At 33.5% G+C, this 14,868-nt stretch overlaps 2 protein-coding genes across 4 annotated transcripts; one reads left to right on the plus strand and one right to left on the minus strand.

Annotated features, from left to right (window-relative positions):
• The first annotated feature begins 1,577 nt into the window (after positions 1-1,577).
• LOC114311737 (large ribosomal subunit protein eL31) lies at positions 1,578-3,832 on the plus strand. 3 transcript variants are annotated; one of them, XM_028257904.2, is made up of 3 exons: positions 1,578-1,691; positions 1,935-2,059; positions 3,427-3,832. In XM_028257904.2, the coding sequence occupies exons 2-3, from the start codon at positions 1,977-1,979 to the stop codon at positions 3,704-3,706; spliced, it is 363 nt and encodes a 120-aa protein (XP_028113705.1). In that variant the 5' UTR covers positions 1,578-1,691; positions 1,935-1,976; the 3' UTR covers positions 3,707-3,832. The 3 variants fall into 3 exon arrangements, with proteins under 3 accessions (XP_028113705.1, XP_028113706.1, XP_082759010.1); XM_028257905.2 differs by having other exon boundaries at positions 1,590-1,691; positions 1,940-2,059; XM_082902884.1 differs by having other exon boundaries at positions 1,613-1,734.
• Positions 3,833-8,615: 4,783 nt separating this feature from the next.
• Positions 8,616-14,092, minus strand: LOC114311738 (histone-lysine N-methyltransferase). Its single transcript, XM_028257906.2, has 7 exons — positions 13,901-14,092; positions 13,730-13,791; positions 13,528-13,611; positions 11,743-11,797; positions 9,522-9,657; positions 9,287-9,337; positions 8,616-9,192 (listed from the first exon to the last, which is right to left on the minus strand). Exons 1-7 carry the CDS (start codon positions 14,010-14,012, stop codon positions 9,093-9,095), a joined length of 600 nt encoding a protein of 199 aa, XP_028113707.2. The 5' UTR covers positions 14,013-14,092; the 3' UTR covers positions 8,616-9,092.
• Positions 14,093-14,868: the final 776 nt, after the last annotated feature.

The following is a 14,868-nucleotide window of genomic DNA, read 5'->3' on the forward strand; positions in this document are numbered from 1 at the left end:
TGGACTTGTAAATGTCGTGTATAGGGAGACCTTAAAGATTATAAATCTGTGGAAAAAAAAACAGAAAGTAAATTACACCTACATTTCAAGAGAAATTTAAGTGCATCCAACATTGTCAATTTTTTCACAATTCTCGCATCGCTTAAAGAATAGAGCGTAAATAAATTATCCAGTTCAGCAAGAGGCTTAAAAATATAGAATGACCCAACTCCAAATGTTCAAATTTAGACCAACAAAATACAATAATAACTTCACTAGTAATAAGGTTGGACATTGAGGGAGACCAAAGGGACTAGCTAGTTTATAAAAGTTACTTGGCGCAGAGGTGAGATTGACAATTTTGTATTGAATCATGGGGAATAGTAAAAGGACTTGACATTTGATGATTGGTAGGGGTATTGTCAGGTGATTTCTTGAAAGTATTGTGGGATTAGTGAAGGAGATGACATGAGTTCGTATTGAGTCATGAAAAATAACAAAAAAGCATCACATTTGATGATTGGTAGGGGCATTGCCTAGTAATACCCTGAACTACTTAATAATTTTTCAGTTTATAGTGTTTCATTCTCCGGAATCCTTTCTCTCTATTCCTAGACTAGATAGTTTCTATAGGCCTTGCTTGGATTTAGAATTCTAGGAAAAATTGATAAAATCAAACCAATCATATAAAATGATTTTAAAATAATTTACACTGATACCGATCAAAATATAACAGTTAAATCCTTCTTATATTAGTAATATTTTGGGTATATTAGAAAACAAATGACTAATACTATACATTTTGTAATAAAAATTAAGAGAAGAGACATTTATAGAGTATCTTCTGTTATCTCTCTTCATTTATTCCCGATATGAGATTCTATAAATTTTTATAAAACCGTTAATATCTTCTATGTATCCTTTATTTACAATAAATCAAAAAACAAACAAAACCAAATACTAAGAGTATCACCGTCAAACTAGTTATTTTCATATTTTAGCTAAAATAATGAGTAAATCACTAAATTTCACCTCTATCAAACTATCAAGTTAGTCATTTTAGTTTTGATGATTTTAGCTCAACAAATGTAACCGGTGGTTTTACCTAGTCAAATATTTAAAAAATAGTACTTTTTATATTTTAAAATGAATTATGTTCATACAAAAAATAATTCTAAATTAAAATGAATAAAAATAATATTTAAATAATAATAAAAAAAGAATAAAGAGCTTGTTGGATAATATATTTAAGGTGTATAGTCAAAATAGAAAAAGCAACTTTCAAATCAAAATATACCAAAATTTTAATTAGTTTGACGGAGATGCTCTAATATATGATCATTTTCGATTTCTTAACGTTGTGTTTGGTTGAAGAATTTGGGAAGAGATTTGAAAAGGAAAATAAAAAATATAGGTGAAATATGAATAAAATATACTTATATTTTACTTAATTATACACATTTTTTTTTTCTATTTTCAAATTTCTCAACTAAACACAGCGTAAACGGAACAGATTGGGTCCAAAACCAAACCCAAAAACCGTCGATGGGTCCATGGGCTAGGGAAAGGGCTGAGCCATCTACCCGGGTCCAAAACAAAATCCATAAAGCCGCTTATAGAGCATAACTAGGGTGTACAAATAGGGTTTTATTATTACTTCAACCCTCCTTCGTCTTCACTCTCGTCTCCATCTTCCAAATCCAAACCTAGAGGTCTCTCTCTCTCTCTCTCTCTCTCTCTCTGAATCAAAGCTTTGTATGTGCTTGTGTCTGCGTTTAAAATTTTCTTTGTTGTTAATTGTTTCACGATCTCTGTTAACTATGTCGATTACATTGAGCAGATCTGTGTTTTTTATGTAAATACCAATGGAAGTTCCAATTTCTGTGAATTGAGATCGATTTGTGGTATAAAAAATGAGCTGAAGAGTATGTTTGTTTGCTTGTATGGTTGAGTAGTGCAGGCATTGCTGAGTAGTGCTGCTCGAAGAGAGAGCGAAAATGGTGGAGAAGACGAAGGGAAGAAAAGAAGAGGTGGTGACTAGGGAGTACACCATCAACCTCCACAAGCGCTTGCACAGCTGGTACTAATTTATCTATCTATATATGCATTATGGCTTGTTGATTCTATCTGTTACTATATAAAGTTTGATTCTTGGTAGTGCTGAATTAATTGGTTATGTAGTTGTGAAGGGTTATCTTAATTTTTGGTTAATTCTATTCTTGATATTGCTTTTTTAAATGTTTGAATAATCAGAATCATCTATATGTTCTAGTTCTTGGATTTGACATAAAATGTGAATCTATTGTGGCTCCTTATGTTTCTGAATCTATTTAGCCATGCCTTTGAGACCATAATTCGAAATTTACGGTAAAATAATTAATCCCGGGAAGCTCAATCTTAGTTGCGTAGTTTACATTAGAGTGGATTCAAGGTGAACAAGAGATTCATTGCCTGCTTATTGAATATGTCAGTTTTCTTATGATTGTGATTTGATCAGCTTGGTTGAACAATTAATGTCCGGAATTGGTTTATTCTGTTACAGTATTCTGCATTTTTTCCATGCAATATTGTACAGAGTTGCGTTGAAATCTGTATTCTTTTCATGCAATCGGTGTTAGGGTTTTCAAAGTGGTTCTTTGATGTAACTAGCTTGTCTATGTGATGTAACTGAGTAATTTCTGAATCGTTAGCTCTGCATGACTTCAGTAAATAACTATAGAGTAATTGGTGAGAGTTTAGTTTTGGTGGAATGGAGATGTCACCTCTGTTGATGCTGTAACCGTCCCCAAATTCTTTTTAGCTGGCATCTTTGACAACCTTGTACAATTGGCTGGATGATGCTGTTTGTTCCCCAACCAGTTTCTGCTCTCAGGATGTACCGTGGACAGTTGGTGTATTTCCTAGTTTTCTATAGCAATCTTAGTTCAGATTGGGAACACGTGTAGGTTGTGAGAATGTTCAACCTTCATGTGGTTGGTTTAGGTGGGGACTCGTTTTTTTGTATGGAAACTGTGTTTACATCACCCATGTAGAGTGCCATTATGATACACACCTTTGTTCCCTCTGATTGCTGAAATTATAGCATTCCCTCCCTCACACTGTTTCTCTGCTTTTGTTCTTCCTGACTTCATAAAACCATGCTTGGCAATGGTGCTTATGACTGTGAATTGCGTGATGGGTCTTGTATTTAAAAGAATTTTTTTTATCATCTTTACTGCCTTCGCTTCTTTTGCTTATGCTACTGTGTACATTTCTATCACATTTTTTTCATTTTGTTTGAATAACTATAGAACGATTGAGATAACCTTCTACAACCACACACGTATTTATTGTCTTTAATGGTTGACCTATATTTTTTATTTTTGCTTGAACTGTAACTTATTCTGTGATACGTCATGAGATAGGATGTGATTGTGTGTTTTGTTGTACTGTCATTGTAAATAACAGCACATTCAAGAAGAAGGCGCCTAATGCCATAAAAGAGATCAGGAAATTTGCCCAGAAAGCCATGGGGACAAAGGATGTGAGAGTGGATGTGAAGCTAAACAAGCACATCTGGAGCAGGGGCATCCGAAGTGTCCCAAGGCGGATTAGAGTTCGCATTGCTCGCAAGAGAAATGATGATGAAGATGCAAAAGAAGAGCTCTACTCTCTTGTTACTGTCGCTGAAATCCCAGTAGAAGGGCTGAAGGGCCTTGGTACCAAGGTCATTGATGAAGAGGATTGATTTGTCAATACCTTCCTGAGAGTTTTGCGCAGTGTTGATTGTTTTGAGACTCGTTGAGTTTTCCTGATATTTGGTTCGTTTTATTGTTTTGGTTGACATAATACAATTAGTGTTTCTACTTTGTTATGGCTTCATTTCTTCTGCCCTTCAAAAGGGTTGAGTACTATTCTCAATTCATCTTCTCCTGTTTATAGTCTGATTTTTGTTTATTAATGCAAACAAAACACGGATCTTAATTTTAAAAACAAAACACATGATACTACTGAAGACTGGTTTCAATACCAGAAGCTGTAGTTTTGGTTTACCTTACAGACTATCTACTGTCTTCAACAGATGTACCTAGGCAGAGGTCCATGTATAGTGTAGAATTATAAACGAAATACAGAAATCTTTGTTTTCTTTTGGGTAAATAACACTGATCTTCCTGGGTTTGAATAAAATATAGTGAGTGGTACAAGTTTTGCCATTCTATTATTTCCTTCTGTACTCCTTTCCATCCAACCATTGTATTAGCACCTCCTCTTTCATTCCCTTCCTTTTCTTCTCATCCTTTCCTATTTTTCTTTTCTTTTCTTTTTCTGGGTCACCCATCAACCTAGCTTTTCCCATGACCGACAGTGTGCCACCTACAACCAGCCCCACCCATCTGTCTTTCTCTTTAGCTCTCCTCAAACAGCCACCCACTGCACAATCACTGCAATACTCACATCTATCGCACCTCCACCAGCTCCTCCCCCTTGACACACCATCACTGAACCCCCTTCTGCCTCCCTACCTCCCATGACAAGCTTCATGAACTTTTAATGTGCAACCAACACAGATTGATTGCCCACATTGTTACCATATATTTGTTTTGCTTTGTTATTGGTTGTCTTAATCTAATACTTCTCTGATATCAGACTATATATGTGTAAAAAAAAAACAACGCCTAATAAGTACACATTAATGTGTGTTTGGGAGGGGAAAGATTCAGTACACACCTAACCTTTAGCATAAAGCGTAAAGTGGTGGTCCAAAAACTTGAACCCATAAAGTTATATGTGTATTTAATAGATACAGAAACAATTCTTTTACTAGTTGCTCGCAAAATTTCCGCAGCATATAGGTGGTGGACGTAGGGTGTTTGGGTTGGTGAAGGTAGCGTGTTACTAACATCATTAGTTAGTGCTGAAGCAATATGAATAAATGAAAATTGGTAAAGAAAAAATGAATTCCATATTGTCCAAAAAAATGTAGAACTGAGTGTGTTCCATTGGCCATTTGTATGGGTATGTTTTTTTGTTATGAATTGTAAGAGTACTGGGTGAGTGATTTCCTAGTGTGCAGGTGTGTGCGCCTCTTAGGTGCGCGTCGCTTGCCGAAGTAGAGATGAAATTACTTACAGTTTGGCAGCAATTGAAGAAGAAGAAAGAATATATATATATATATATATATATGGAGAGGTTTATTAAAAGAAAGAAAGAAGACAAGGTTATAAAGGTCAATTTAAATGTTCTATGTTTTAGTTTATAAATTATATGGGGGTTATGTAGTTATTTTCAAAAAATAAGAAAGTAATTTGCACATGGACTAAATAGGGGTAAAGTGAAATTTGTCCAAATTTTAATTTATTTAACATTTTATCTCGTTTTAATCAGAAATTCGTTAGTTGTATGAATAAAAAAAAATAATATTGTCATCTTTATTACATTGAAATGTATATTTTACCTTATATATTTTTGTATTTTTATACCATCTATATTAGTTATAGTCTCTTTAACTTTCCGAAAAAATAGGTCAATGTAATTAGATCAAAATTATGAGTTCATTACATTTTCTTCAAATATCAAGGAAGGTCTGTGTAATTTACCTTTTTCTTTTTAATGGGTATTTGGTGAGAGGAAAATTATTTAATACTTTTGGGAGACCATCTGCACATGGTATAGGTCATACAAAACAAGATGAATGTGATCAATTTTGTCTCTCACTCAACTAACTAACGTGGATTATATCGATTCTACTTTTCCTTAGTATTCCATTATTGGCACTCAAGGTTATAAATGAGTCAAGTAGTAAATTAATCGAATTTAACTTGAAAATTTTAATGAATTTTAAAATATTTTTAAATTTGATTTGTTTACATAACAATTCAATTTTGAATGAGTTTGTAACAAGCCAAATATAGTCAAGTCTTACTAACTTGATTTTTTATAATGCATACATGTTTACCAAATCAAGTAATAAGGGTGCGTTTGTTTAGACGGACTGGATAATGAGGGATTGTAATCTATCGGATTATTAGTCTCCAAATACGTTGTTCCCGGACTATTTGGTTGGACTAGATTTGTATCCTTTGTTTAATCATGGGATTATGTGTCTGGATTGAACTATTTTTAATGAATTCAATGTTTAGTTAGACGGACTAGATAATGGTAAATGTTCAAAAGACTATTTTACCCTTGTAATTTATATTTTTTATTTAATATATAATTTTAAATTAACGACAATAAAAAAAATAATTTTATTTAATATATAAATTAAATTTTCAACAACACTAAAAAAATTTAATTTATAAGGCCATAATTTATAATCTATTATTTTTAAATAAATTTAATTTATAATTTATATTTTTTATTTAATATATAATTTTAAATTAACAACACTAAAAAAATAATTTATAAATGTTCAAAAGACTATTTTACTCTTTTTTAATTGTTTACTAAGTAATAGCATGGAGGGTAAAATGGACATTTCACAAAATAATCCCATGGGATACCAATCCAATGGTTTTTATCCCACCCCCATGGGATAGAATAATCCCATATTTGTGAGACTAATAGTCTGGAGCAAAATTTTTCAAACAAACAATAGACTATTATGTTTGGATTGAGTGATTTGAAGAGAAAAGAAAAGAAATTGAGAGATATGTAGTTATCTTATTAGTCCGATAAGACTAATAGTCCAATCACACCTCCTAATCCTTCAAAACAAACACACCCTAAGTGTTCAAGCATGGTTTTGCTTTCACAACGAACCGATTTCAATAGAATTTTTAAAGAATCGAATATGAGTCAAGTTAAGTAACTTTATTTGTTTTACAGTCATATTAGGCCATCTCCAATGTTTACTCATATCTTTCATCAAATTTAAATTTGATGAAAATTTAGTGAAAATGGTGCTCCAATCCTATCATCAAAGTGATATCAAATGAAGGATGCGGCAAATTTTTCATCAAATTGAGAGAGCGTTTAACATTTCATCAAATTTTGAAATTGACCGTTAGTGGACGGCCTAGTGGATGATCGGGTGAACGACCACATTTTGATCAAAATTTACTATACGCCGAACGATTGACAGAATTGATGAAAACGATTGGAATGTATCATATCAGATCAAATATTTCATCAAATTTTTATTCAAATTTGATGAACAATGGGAGATTCTCTCGGTGCTTTTATTTGTTTGAAAGCATCACATTAAGCATGCTGAGTGGACACTTCGAGAGTATTGAATAATTACTAGCAAAACCATTATTCATCTCTTTCAGCTCATTCTCGAATGGAATAGTTTTCCCACATGCAACTAACATTCAATACGTTCTTGTAGGGGGGCATGGTTCGGATTTGGATAATATTAAAATCAATCTGTTATTTATAATTCTTGAAAAATTAAAACTAATCCAATCCGTTTAAATCGTGGAATCACCGAACCAATCTATTTAAACACAGATTTGATTGGTTTAAGACTAGAGATTCACATAATTAAATAATAAAAAAATATATAACATTTTAATTTCATAAAAATATAAACATAGCATCATATTAGTTCCATAATAGCAGCGTGTCTTTCCACAATAGCGACATATTATTCTAAAATTTAAACAACTATAAGAAAATTGATTCTACCATAACTATTTAGATCATTACAAATTAAAACTAAAAACTAGCAAACAAAAGCAATAAAAGAATATATTATGCGGGTTTAGGTTTGAGTTAAGATTTTATATGGAATAAGAGAAGATACTATTGTATAATATAAATATAAGCTATTTGTATACGGTCCCAATCCGAAACCATGGGATTCAATCCAGAACCAATCCATGGACTACGAATTTTTAATTTTTCAATCTGGAACTGAATTACGAATTCAAAAAATCAATCCAAACCTACTAGATTAAACTAGATCGGATCGAATTACAAATTTTATGAATTCTTTACTCAGCCCTACGTTCTTGAACAGACACATCTTTGTGTCATTTCTACTTGTCCATTGCATAGTTGGGGAAGTGGCTCGCTTCTATAGAAAAAATGATTTATTCCTTTGATTTTGTCTCCTCAATGACGTTCAATTAGGGAAGTTAAAAGAGAAAAGTGTGAGATCATTTCACATAGCGGTAAGCCACATCATTGGGAATAACATTGAGCAAAAAATTAAGAGATATAACAATACTGTTTCTGTAGTGTAATTCGTCTCAATGTCTAAAGTACTATATCAGAATTTCCTTTCTGAAACATTATTTTCAACATCATTTTGAAAAATCTATTGTGATTGGTCCAAAATTTTGGACTTTATATTCAAAAGAATATATTGACCGTACTTAAACTTTTGAGCTCCGCAATTTTGAAAGGTGTAAACAAAATCAGTCTCCTAATTGTAAGACAAACCAAGCGACTTGAAAGGCTCATAGAAAGGTTGACTTAGAGACTGCTGGTGAGCTAAAAGATCCCAAAGCTCAAATATTTTTGAGGTTCATTAACTTGTTGAAATATTCCGAAATTCCACTCATAGAAAAACAACCTAATTAAGGTATCAGCTAATGAAATGAACTACTAAAAGTGCAGTCTCATTCTAATTCCCACTTAGCTTTGAAATTAGCTTGAGCAAACCCCACTTGTCAGCCAACTCATCTCTCATTCATCGTCACTCTAAATTTTTCTAACAGAATTAGGCATGAGGTCATGTTTTTCAATTAAACAAGAAAAATTACCAAAATTATAACAACCAAAACAGATTCAAGCAATCATGACCTAAACGAAAAGGTGAGGAAAAATAAAACAAACAAACAAACAAACAAAGGCAACAGAAGGTTATCATTTTTTGCTATCAACCAACGCCTACTCTAGTGCAACAACCAAGCAAAAACAACTCGAAAACAAGAGTACATCACTAGCCTATCTCCAACAGCAGAAAATTCATGAGAACGCTTATTCCTTCATGTGTACAAAATGTGTATCCAGATAAGTATTGCAAGCACCCCCGTTGGGGAACCATCGGATTAGAAGCCCTTTCCCAAACCTTCTTCGCCTTTCAAGAATAGACGCCGATTACCAGTCTGCATCCATATCGAGATCCATGGAATGTGTTTTCCTAACTTGTTTTTGTTTTTATGTCAATTAGTAGAAAGTTTTTAGCTGGCCTTGTAAGCATACATGTACCCTTGAAGTTTTCTTACTTCTTCAGACGACTCATTGAGTAGATGGTCCACGTAAAGGCAAATTCCAGCTCCGCTGCAATTTCAAACCATGAATATTGAAATATAATTTACTTAACGAATCGACTGCCTTAGATGTCGAAACAGAAGTGCGAGCAAAAGGGACATACCTTAGAGGCCCGAAGGGAAGCCAGACAATATCCCACCTGAACCTTGGCAATCTACATGTCAAGATCAGATAAGTGGCAGGTGAGTGCCACAGTTGTCAAGATATCTTTAAGAATATAATTCAAAATTATCATAGTTACATTGGTTTAAAGTAATCATGATCACATTGAGATTTTCAGCATCATTTAAAGAAATGGAAATGCATCATGAAAAGATACATCGCAATAATTGCTTTACCTCAGCATTAGATACAACCAGAACACTGCCATTAAAATTCCCGAAAGGCAGGAATACCAAAGCCATCGTCTGTGATATCTTGAATCATGAAGTAGCCCAACAATAGCTACTGAACACACCAAAACAGCTGCCCAATCTGTCAAATGACTCTTTTTAGTGATGCAACGATCTCACAATAGTAATAACAGAAACCAAAAAAAAAAAGAGTAAAATTTTAATGTTGTGTACAGTAGCGGACACAGGAATTGCAAAGTAGGAGGGGCCAACCTTTATAATTTCAATATGTGATAACAAAATTCTAATTATTTTCCTTAATGAAACTTGTGATCAAATTCTAAGCTAAATCTTCATCATTATGTTGAAATAATTGCTTCTATAAAAAAAATGATAAATGGCAGAGATATTTATTGTTAAATTAGGGATATTCAGAAAAAACACTAAAGTAGTGTTCAATTCACCGGAATGAAGGTGGAATGAAATGATCATTTCATTACAATAAGGTACTGACTACACTATCAATTCAAATACCACTTGACAAAAATCTATTACCAACCAAAAACTTCACCATTTGAAGACACTTGTCTCATCGGCAGCATTTGGATATGCAGAGCAAAATGTCAAGTATTTTGTAGCACTTTTGGAACCTTTATCTAGGAGGGGCATTTCTTTTGATTATGAAAGCAAATAGACATAACTCTATGAATAATGCATTTAAAATACATCCAAATTATCAGATGTTCAGAAGTTTATTACCTAATAAATCATACTATTATTAGATGACTCGGCATTTTTGGGCATCCATCATTATCCATTAATTAATCAATGAACCACACCAACTATGGGGATTATATCACCCATAGTTCAGTATGTCATTGGCCATATTTTCATATAAAGCAGGATGTACTCTTATTGAAGTTCAAGATAGTGATATCTCATTTTAACTCATACAGGTATAATTAGCTCTCATTTGGGAATTGGCTATATTATTGGCTTTTTATAAAAACACGTGCAAAATATTTGAGAGTGATGTGACAACTTGTAGTAACTTTTTAGCTAAAATAACCTATTGACCAACGAGGCTATCACACCCATTCCTTCTAATCATACAATTAAGAAGATGACCTTGCCATGATCATTTTGAAGTATTGCTATCTATTAATACCTAGGATAACGCATTTTGCTAGGTAGGTACAAGAAATTCGAAAAACTTGAACTTTCAAGTTAATTGACACAAAATTGCTAAGAACAAGAAATACTATTATTTACATAAATTTGTTTGACAGATGTTACACACGTAACCAGGTGACAGATGATAAAAACAAAGGAGAAAGAACCAATAAAGATTTTTTGTTTGATAAATAGAGAATTTAATTTTACAAGGATTAATAAGTATGGGGTGATGTGATGAAGAACCTCACATTTATAAAGCACGGACACGGATATGGATACGGATACGGATACGGACACGGACACGGACACGGACACAAGTACGGACACGGAATACGGTGATTTCAAAAAAATGGGGACATGGACACAGCAGGGGACACGGCAATTTTTTTATTTTTGTTTCATATATATATTTGCTATGAATATTAACATTATATTACCAAACAATTAAAATTAATAAAAACAAACATTGATTCAATATATATATATATATAAACTATTATATTTAAACAAATTAATATATCATCCATCCACAAAAAGGCATAATAAACAATAAGACCTAAGCTGACGAGGAAAAAACATTTAACATCCAACAATATTCTTTTTTTACTTTCTTAATTTTACACTTTGACCCCAAAAAGCATCTACAAAAATTAAAAAAAAAAACCCTACCGTGCCCCCTGATATGTCCAGATTTGGACACGCGTGTCCCTAAGTCCAACACCGCTATGGCGCTCATTTTGAAGTGTCCGTGCTTCATAGCCTCACATCATACTTGTCCCACCTAGAGGACATCATACTACAATTGAATTGTATCTCAAGGAACAGGCCAATCAATTAAGTACTAACATAAAAAAAAAGGTCCACATTGGAGGCGCCTACGGAAACAAAATGCAGCAAAATAATACAAATGCCTTTTAACATAGTAAGGGAACTAAAATTTTTAAACAATTTGATTTGTTTCAAGGTAATTGTAGAACTCTAACATCATAATATCTCAGTTAAGAATCAGGTGGCAAAGAATATTAGCAAGTACACAAGTGAAGAAATGAACCTGCAGATATAATGATCCAGGAGTCAACGTCTTCCATGAAGTAAGCATGATAACGCTGTTCACCAAAGGCCAACAAACATATTTCAGTCAAATTAGCACTCATAGAGGAAACTATCCATCGCAAATTACACAAATCAAGCTATTCATGCTGTCTACTATGATCATCTCGCCTAGGTAACCCTTTAAAGTAGCATCCAAAAAAAACCCTAAGGGGTTGGCCTGTGGCAAGGCCTTAGGTCTTGGGGGTGTATTCCCTCTAAAGGTTTAGGGATTGAAACCTCTTCGGAGCTAACAATTCCTAGGGGCCATCGGACTAGGAAAAAATCATTGAATTAACTGTGGTGCACTTGTAAGAAACTCCTTACCGAGGGCCCGTGCACCTCTGGGGATTAGTCGGACTTTGATCCGAACACTTTAGTGCTAATCCCAAAAAAAAAAGCAAAAAAAAAAAAAGGCATATGGCCACTAAATAGTTAATTCTGGTTTTCCCAAGCCTGTGATTTGCTTAAACCTTTCTCATTAATTGGAAGGGGGTAACAAACAGTTCACAGAGACAATATGGAAACCAAAAAAACAACAGTCAGTAGATCTAATACATTTTTGGTAACCCTTATGCTGTATTTGGTTCATGGATTTGGGTAGGGATTGGAAATGGAAAGGGAAAATGTGTGTGAAATGTAATTATATTTTACCCATCTTTTCCCTTTCTATTTCCAAATCCCTACCCAAATCCATGAACCAAACACAGCCTTAATCTAACTTTCAATAGTATAAATTCAATCAACCTTGAATGGCCGAGTAACCCTAGCTTTTGCCAAATTGATGTGATCAGATCCTCCAACTGCTTCGTATGACCAAGTTTTAGGACAAATTTTAAAATTATTATGCATAAGGTAGTCATTGACGATTGTAAAATAGATCCTCACTCACTACTCTTTAATATACCTGTCACTGTAATGGCTTTTCAAACAATTTCACAAAATACATTCAGATGCAGGGGTGGAGGTAGCTCCCTCACTCAACTTTGTAAATTTACTATTTAGCTTATGTTTACAAAATAGTTTTTCAAATTGCCCTTCTAAAATTTAATATATGCTGCTATTTTTTTTTATTAAAAAAAAATCCATACACTTTGCTCCCTTTAAATGTATATTTTGCAGTATTCTCCTTTATTTTGCTGTGAACATTACCTTTAAATGTTTGTTTTTTATTTTTTTGGTAATGCTTGCAAGTTTATTCTTGTTAGTAAATTTTTTTTTCTTGCGTGATAAATATGTGTAAGAGTACGTAATATTTTCTACTTATTTGATGAAATGTCTCAATGAAATATTTGTCTTCTCTGTGTCTCCTCTCTCAAGTTATATAAGGTGGGACAAGGAGCTGGTGGGAACGAGCATCACAGTCTAAGTCGGTGTTGTTGTTAGGGTTGGGGGACATCATGGTAGACATAACCTTTGACCTTAAAACTCGATGATACCATGTTATCACTAACACATCATGGTGTTATCATCCAAAAATATATACAACTGTCAACCGTGAACCCCACTATCTAAATGTAGCTGCCTTATTCAAACTGAATCTACAAACACATGGCATTAGGTTATATATCTACATGGTAGTTTGTGATTGGATAACATGTATCACCGTCGTAATCAATTCTCTCTTATTATTGCCCTCTCTTAGCCAAAATCCAGGCTTCGCAACTGTTCGGATGTGTATATATATATATATATATATATAATATGTATATAAATAAGGTTATATAGAGTTGAAGAGAAAGTATACCAGTTCCCATGGAGAAGAAACCTGCTGATAGATTGAGTAGATGAGAAACGCGGCATAACAAAAGACAATGGCTGAAAACACTCTCTACATGAATCCATTCAGAAAGAAATTGATAAATAAAATAGAAACAAAAACAAATTATGGAAAATTAGAAAAATCAGAGCAAGAATTGATTGAAAGAATTGAATAATAATAGTATTACCCTCCATAAAAGAGACTGTTGAACTTGAATCTGTTGAAGTGATCGAACCAATTCCTCCTGTTCTGTAGAATCGAAAAAAAAACTAAATTCTTCAAAATAAAGCAGCAAATAAAACCCTAATTCAATCTGAGCTGATAGATACAATACAGTAGAGAGAGAGAGAGAGAGTACCTTGGGTGTCCAAGGGACGGAAATCGTCAGAAGTGGGAAGAGAGAAATTGTCGTCCTCTCCATCTTTATCTCCTCCTCTTCCAGATTTCTTCCATTTTCTACTCAGCTTCATCTCTCTCTCTCTCTCTCTCTCTCTTCCCTCCTGAAATTAAATCCCTTGATTTCAATACTGTTTTACCAAAACAACTTTGTATCATGTTATTTTTATATTTTTGAGTAAATTACAAAGAATGCTGTCTTTTAGAGCATCTCCAACGGTGTACCAAATATTTCATCAAATTTGTGTAAAAAATGGGTCATTTCCTTAATTTGATACTTCGCGCTCCAACGGTTCAATAGCAAATCCGTTTCATCAAATTTGCGCTGGGCAACCGGTTGGTTGACCGGCCGGTCGACCGGCCGGTCAACCGGTAATGGCAAAAAAAAATTTTTTTTTTTTTTTTTTTTTACCCGTTAGAACCTTTTTTTTGGAACTTTTTGAACTTTTGGTGGTCGACCGGGTGGTCAACCGGCCGGTCGACCGGGTGGTCGACCACCTAGGCAATTTTTTTTTTTTTTTTTTTTTTTTGGACTGGTTTGAACCTTTTTGTGAACGGTCTGAACTTTCTCCGGGGCGACCGGTTGGTCAACCGGATGGTCGACCTGTTCGTCTCATCCCAACGGTTAGGAACAGTGATTTGCTGAAATGCTTCGCCTGCACTCAGTTTGGTACCATTTTTGCTGAATTCTGGATTTGATATCGATTTGGTGAAACCGTTGGAGCGTGAAAAAGTGGGTTTTTCATCAAAATTTAAATCTGATGCTGGGTTTGGTTCACCGTTGGAGATGGTCTTAAACACTTTTTAATTTAATAATAAATTATTTTTTTATTAATAAATTATCAAATTAATTAATAATTTTTTATAAGATACTCGGTTTATAAATCTAATTTTGAATTATTGTTGTCAAAAAATTCAAGCTCTAAAATA

The sequence above is a fragment of the Camellia sinensis genome, chromosome 13 (assembly GCF_055761805.1).
Source record: "Camellia sinensis isolate YWXY chromosome 13, ASM5576180v1, whole genome shotgun sequence".
Classification (NCBI taxonomy): domain Eukaryota; kingdom Viridiplantae; phylum Streptophyta; class Magnoliopsida; order Ericales; family Theaceae; genus Camellia; species Camellia sinensis.

Coding starts and splice junctions, on each gene's coding strand:
- LOC114311737 (XM_028257904.2), top strand. CDS start 1,977: ATGGTGGAGAAGACGAAGGGAAGAAAAGAAGAGGTGGTGACTAGGGAG. Junction 2,060..3,426: donor CACAAGCGCTTGCACAGCTG/GTACTAATTTAT, acceptor TGTAAATAACAG/CACATTCAAGAAGAAGGCGC.
- LOC114311738 (XM_028257906.2), bottom strand. CDS start 14,012: ATGAAGCTGAGTAGAAAATGGAAGAAATCTGGAAGAGGAGGAGATAAA. Junction 13,792..13,900: donor CCGTCCCTTGGACACCCAAG/GTACTCTCTCTC, acceptor TCGATTCTACAG/AACAGGAGGAATTGGTTCGA. Junction 9,338..9,521: donor TGGTTGTATCTAATGCTGAG/GTAAAGCAATTA, acceptor CTTGACATGTAG/ATTGCCAAGGTTCAGGTGGG.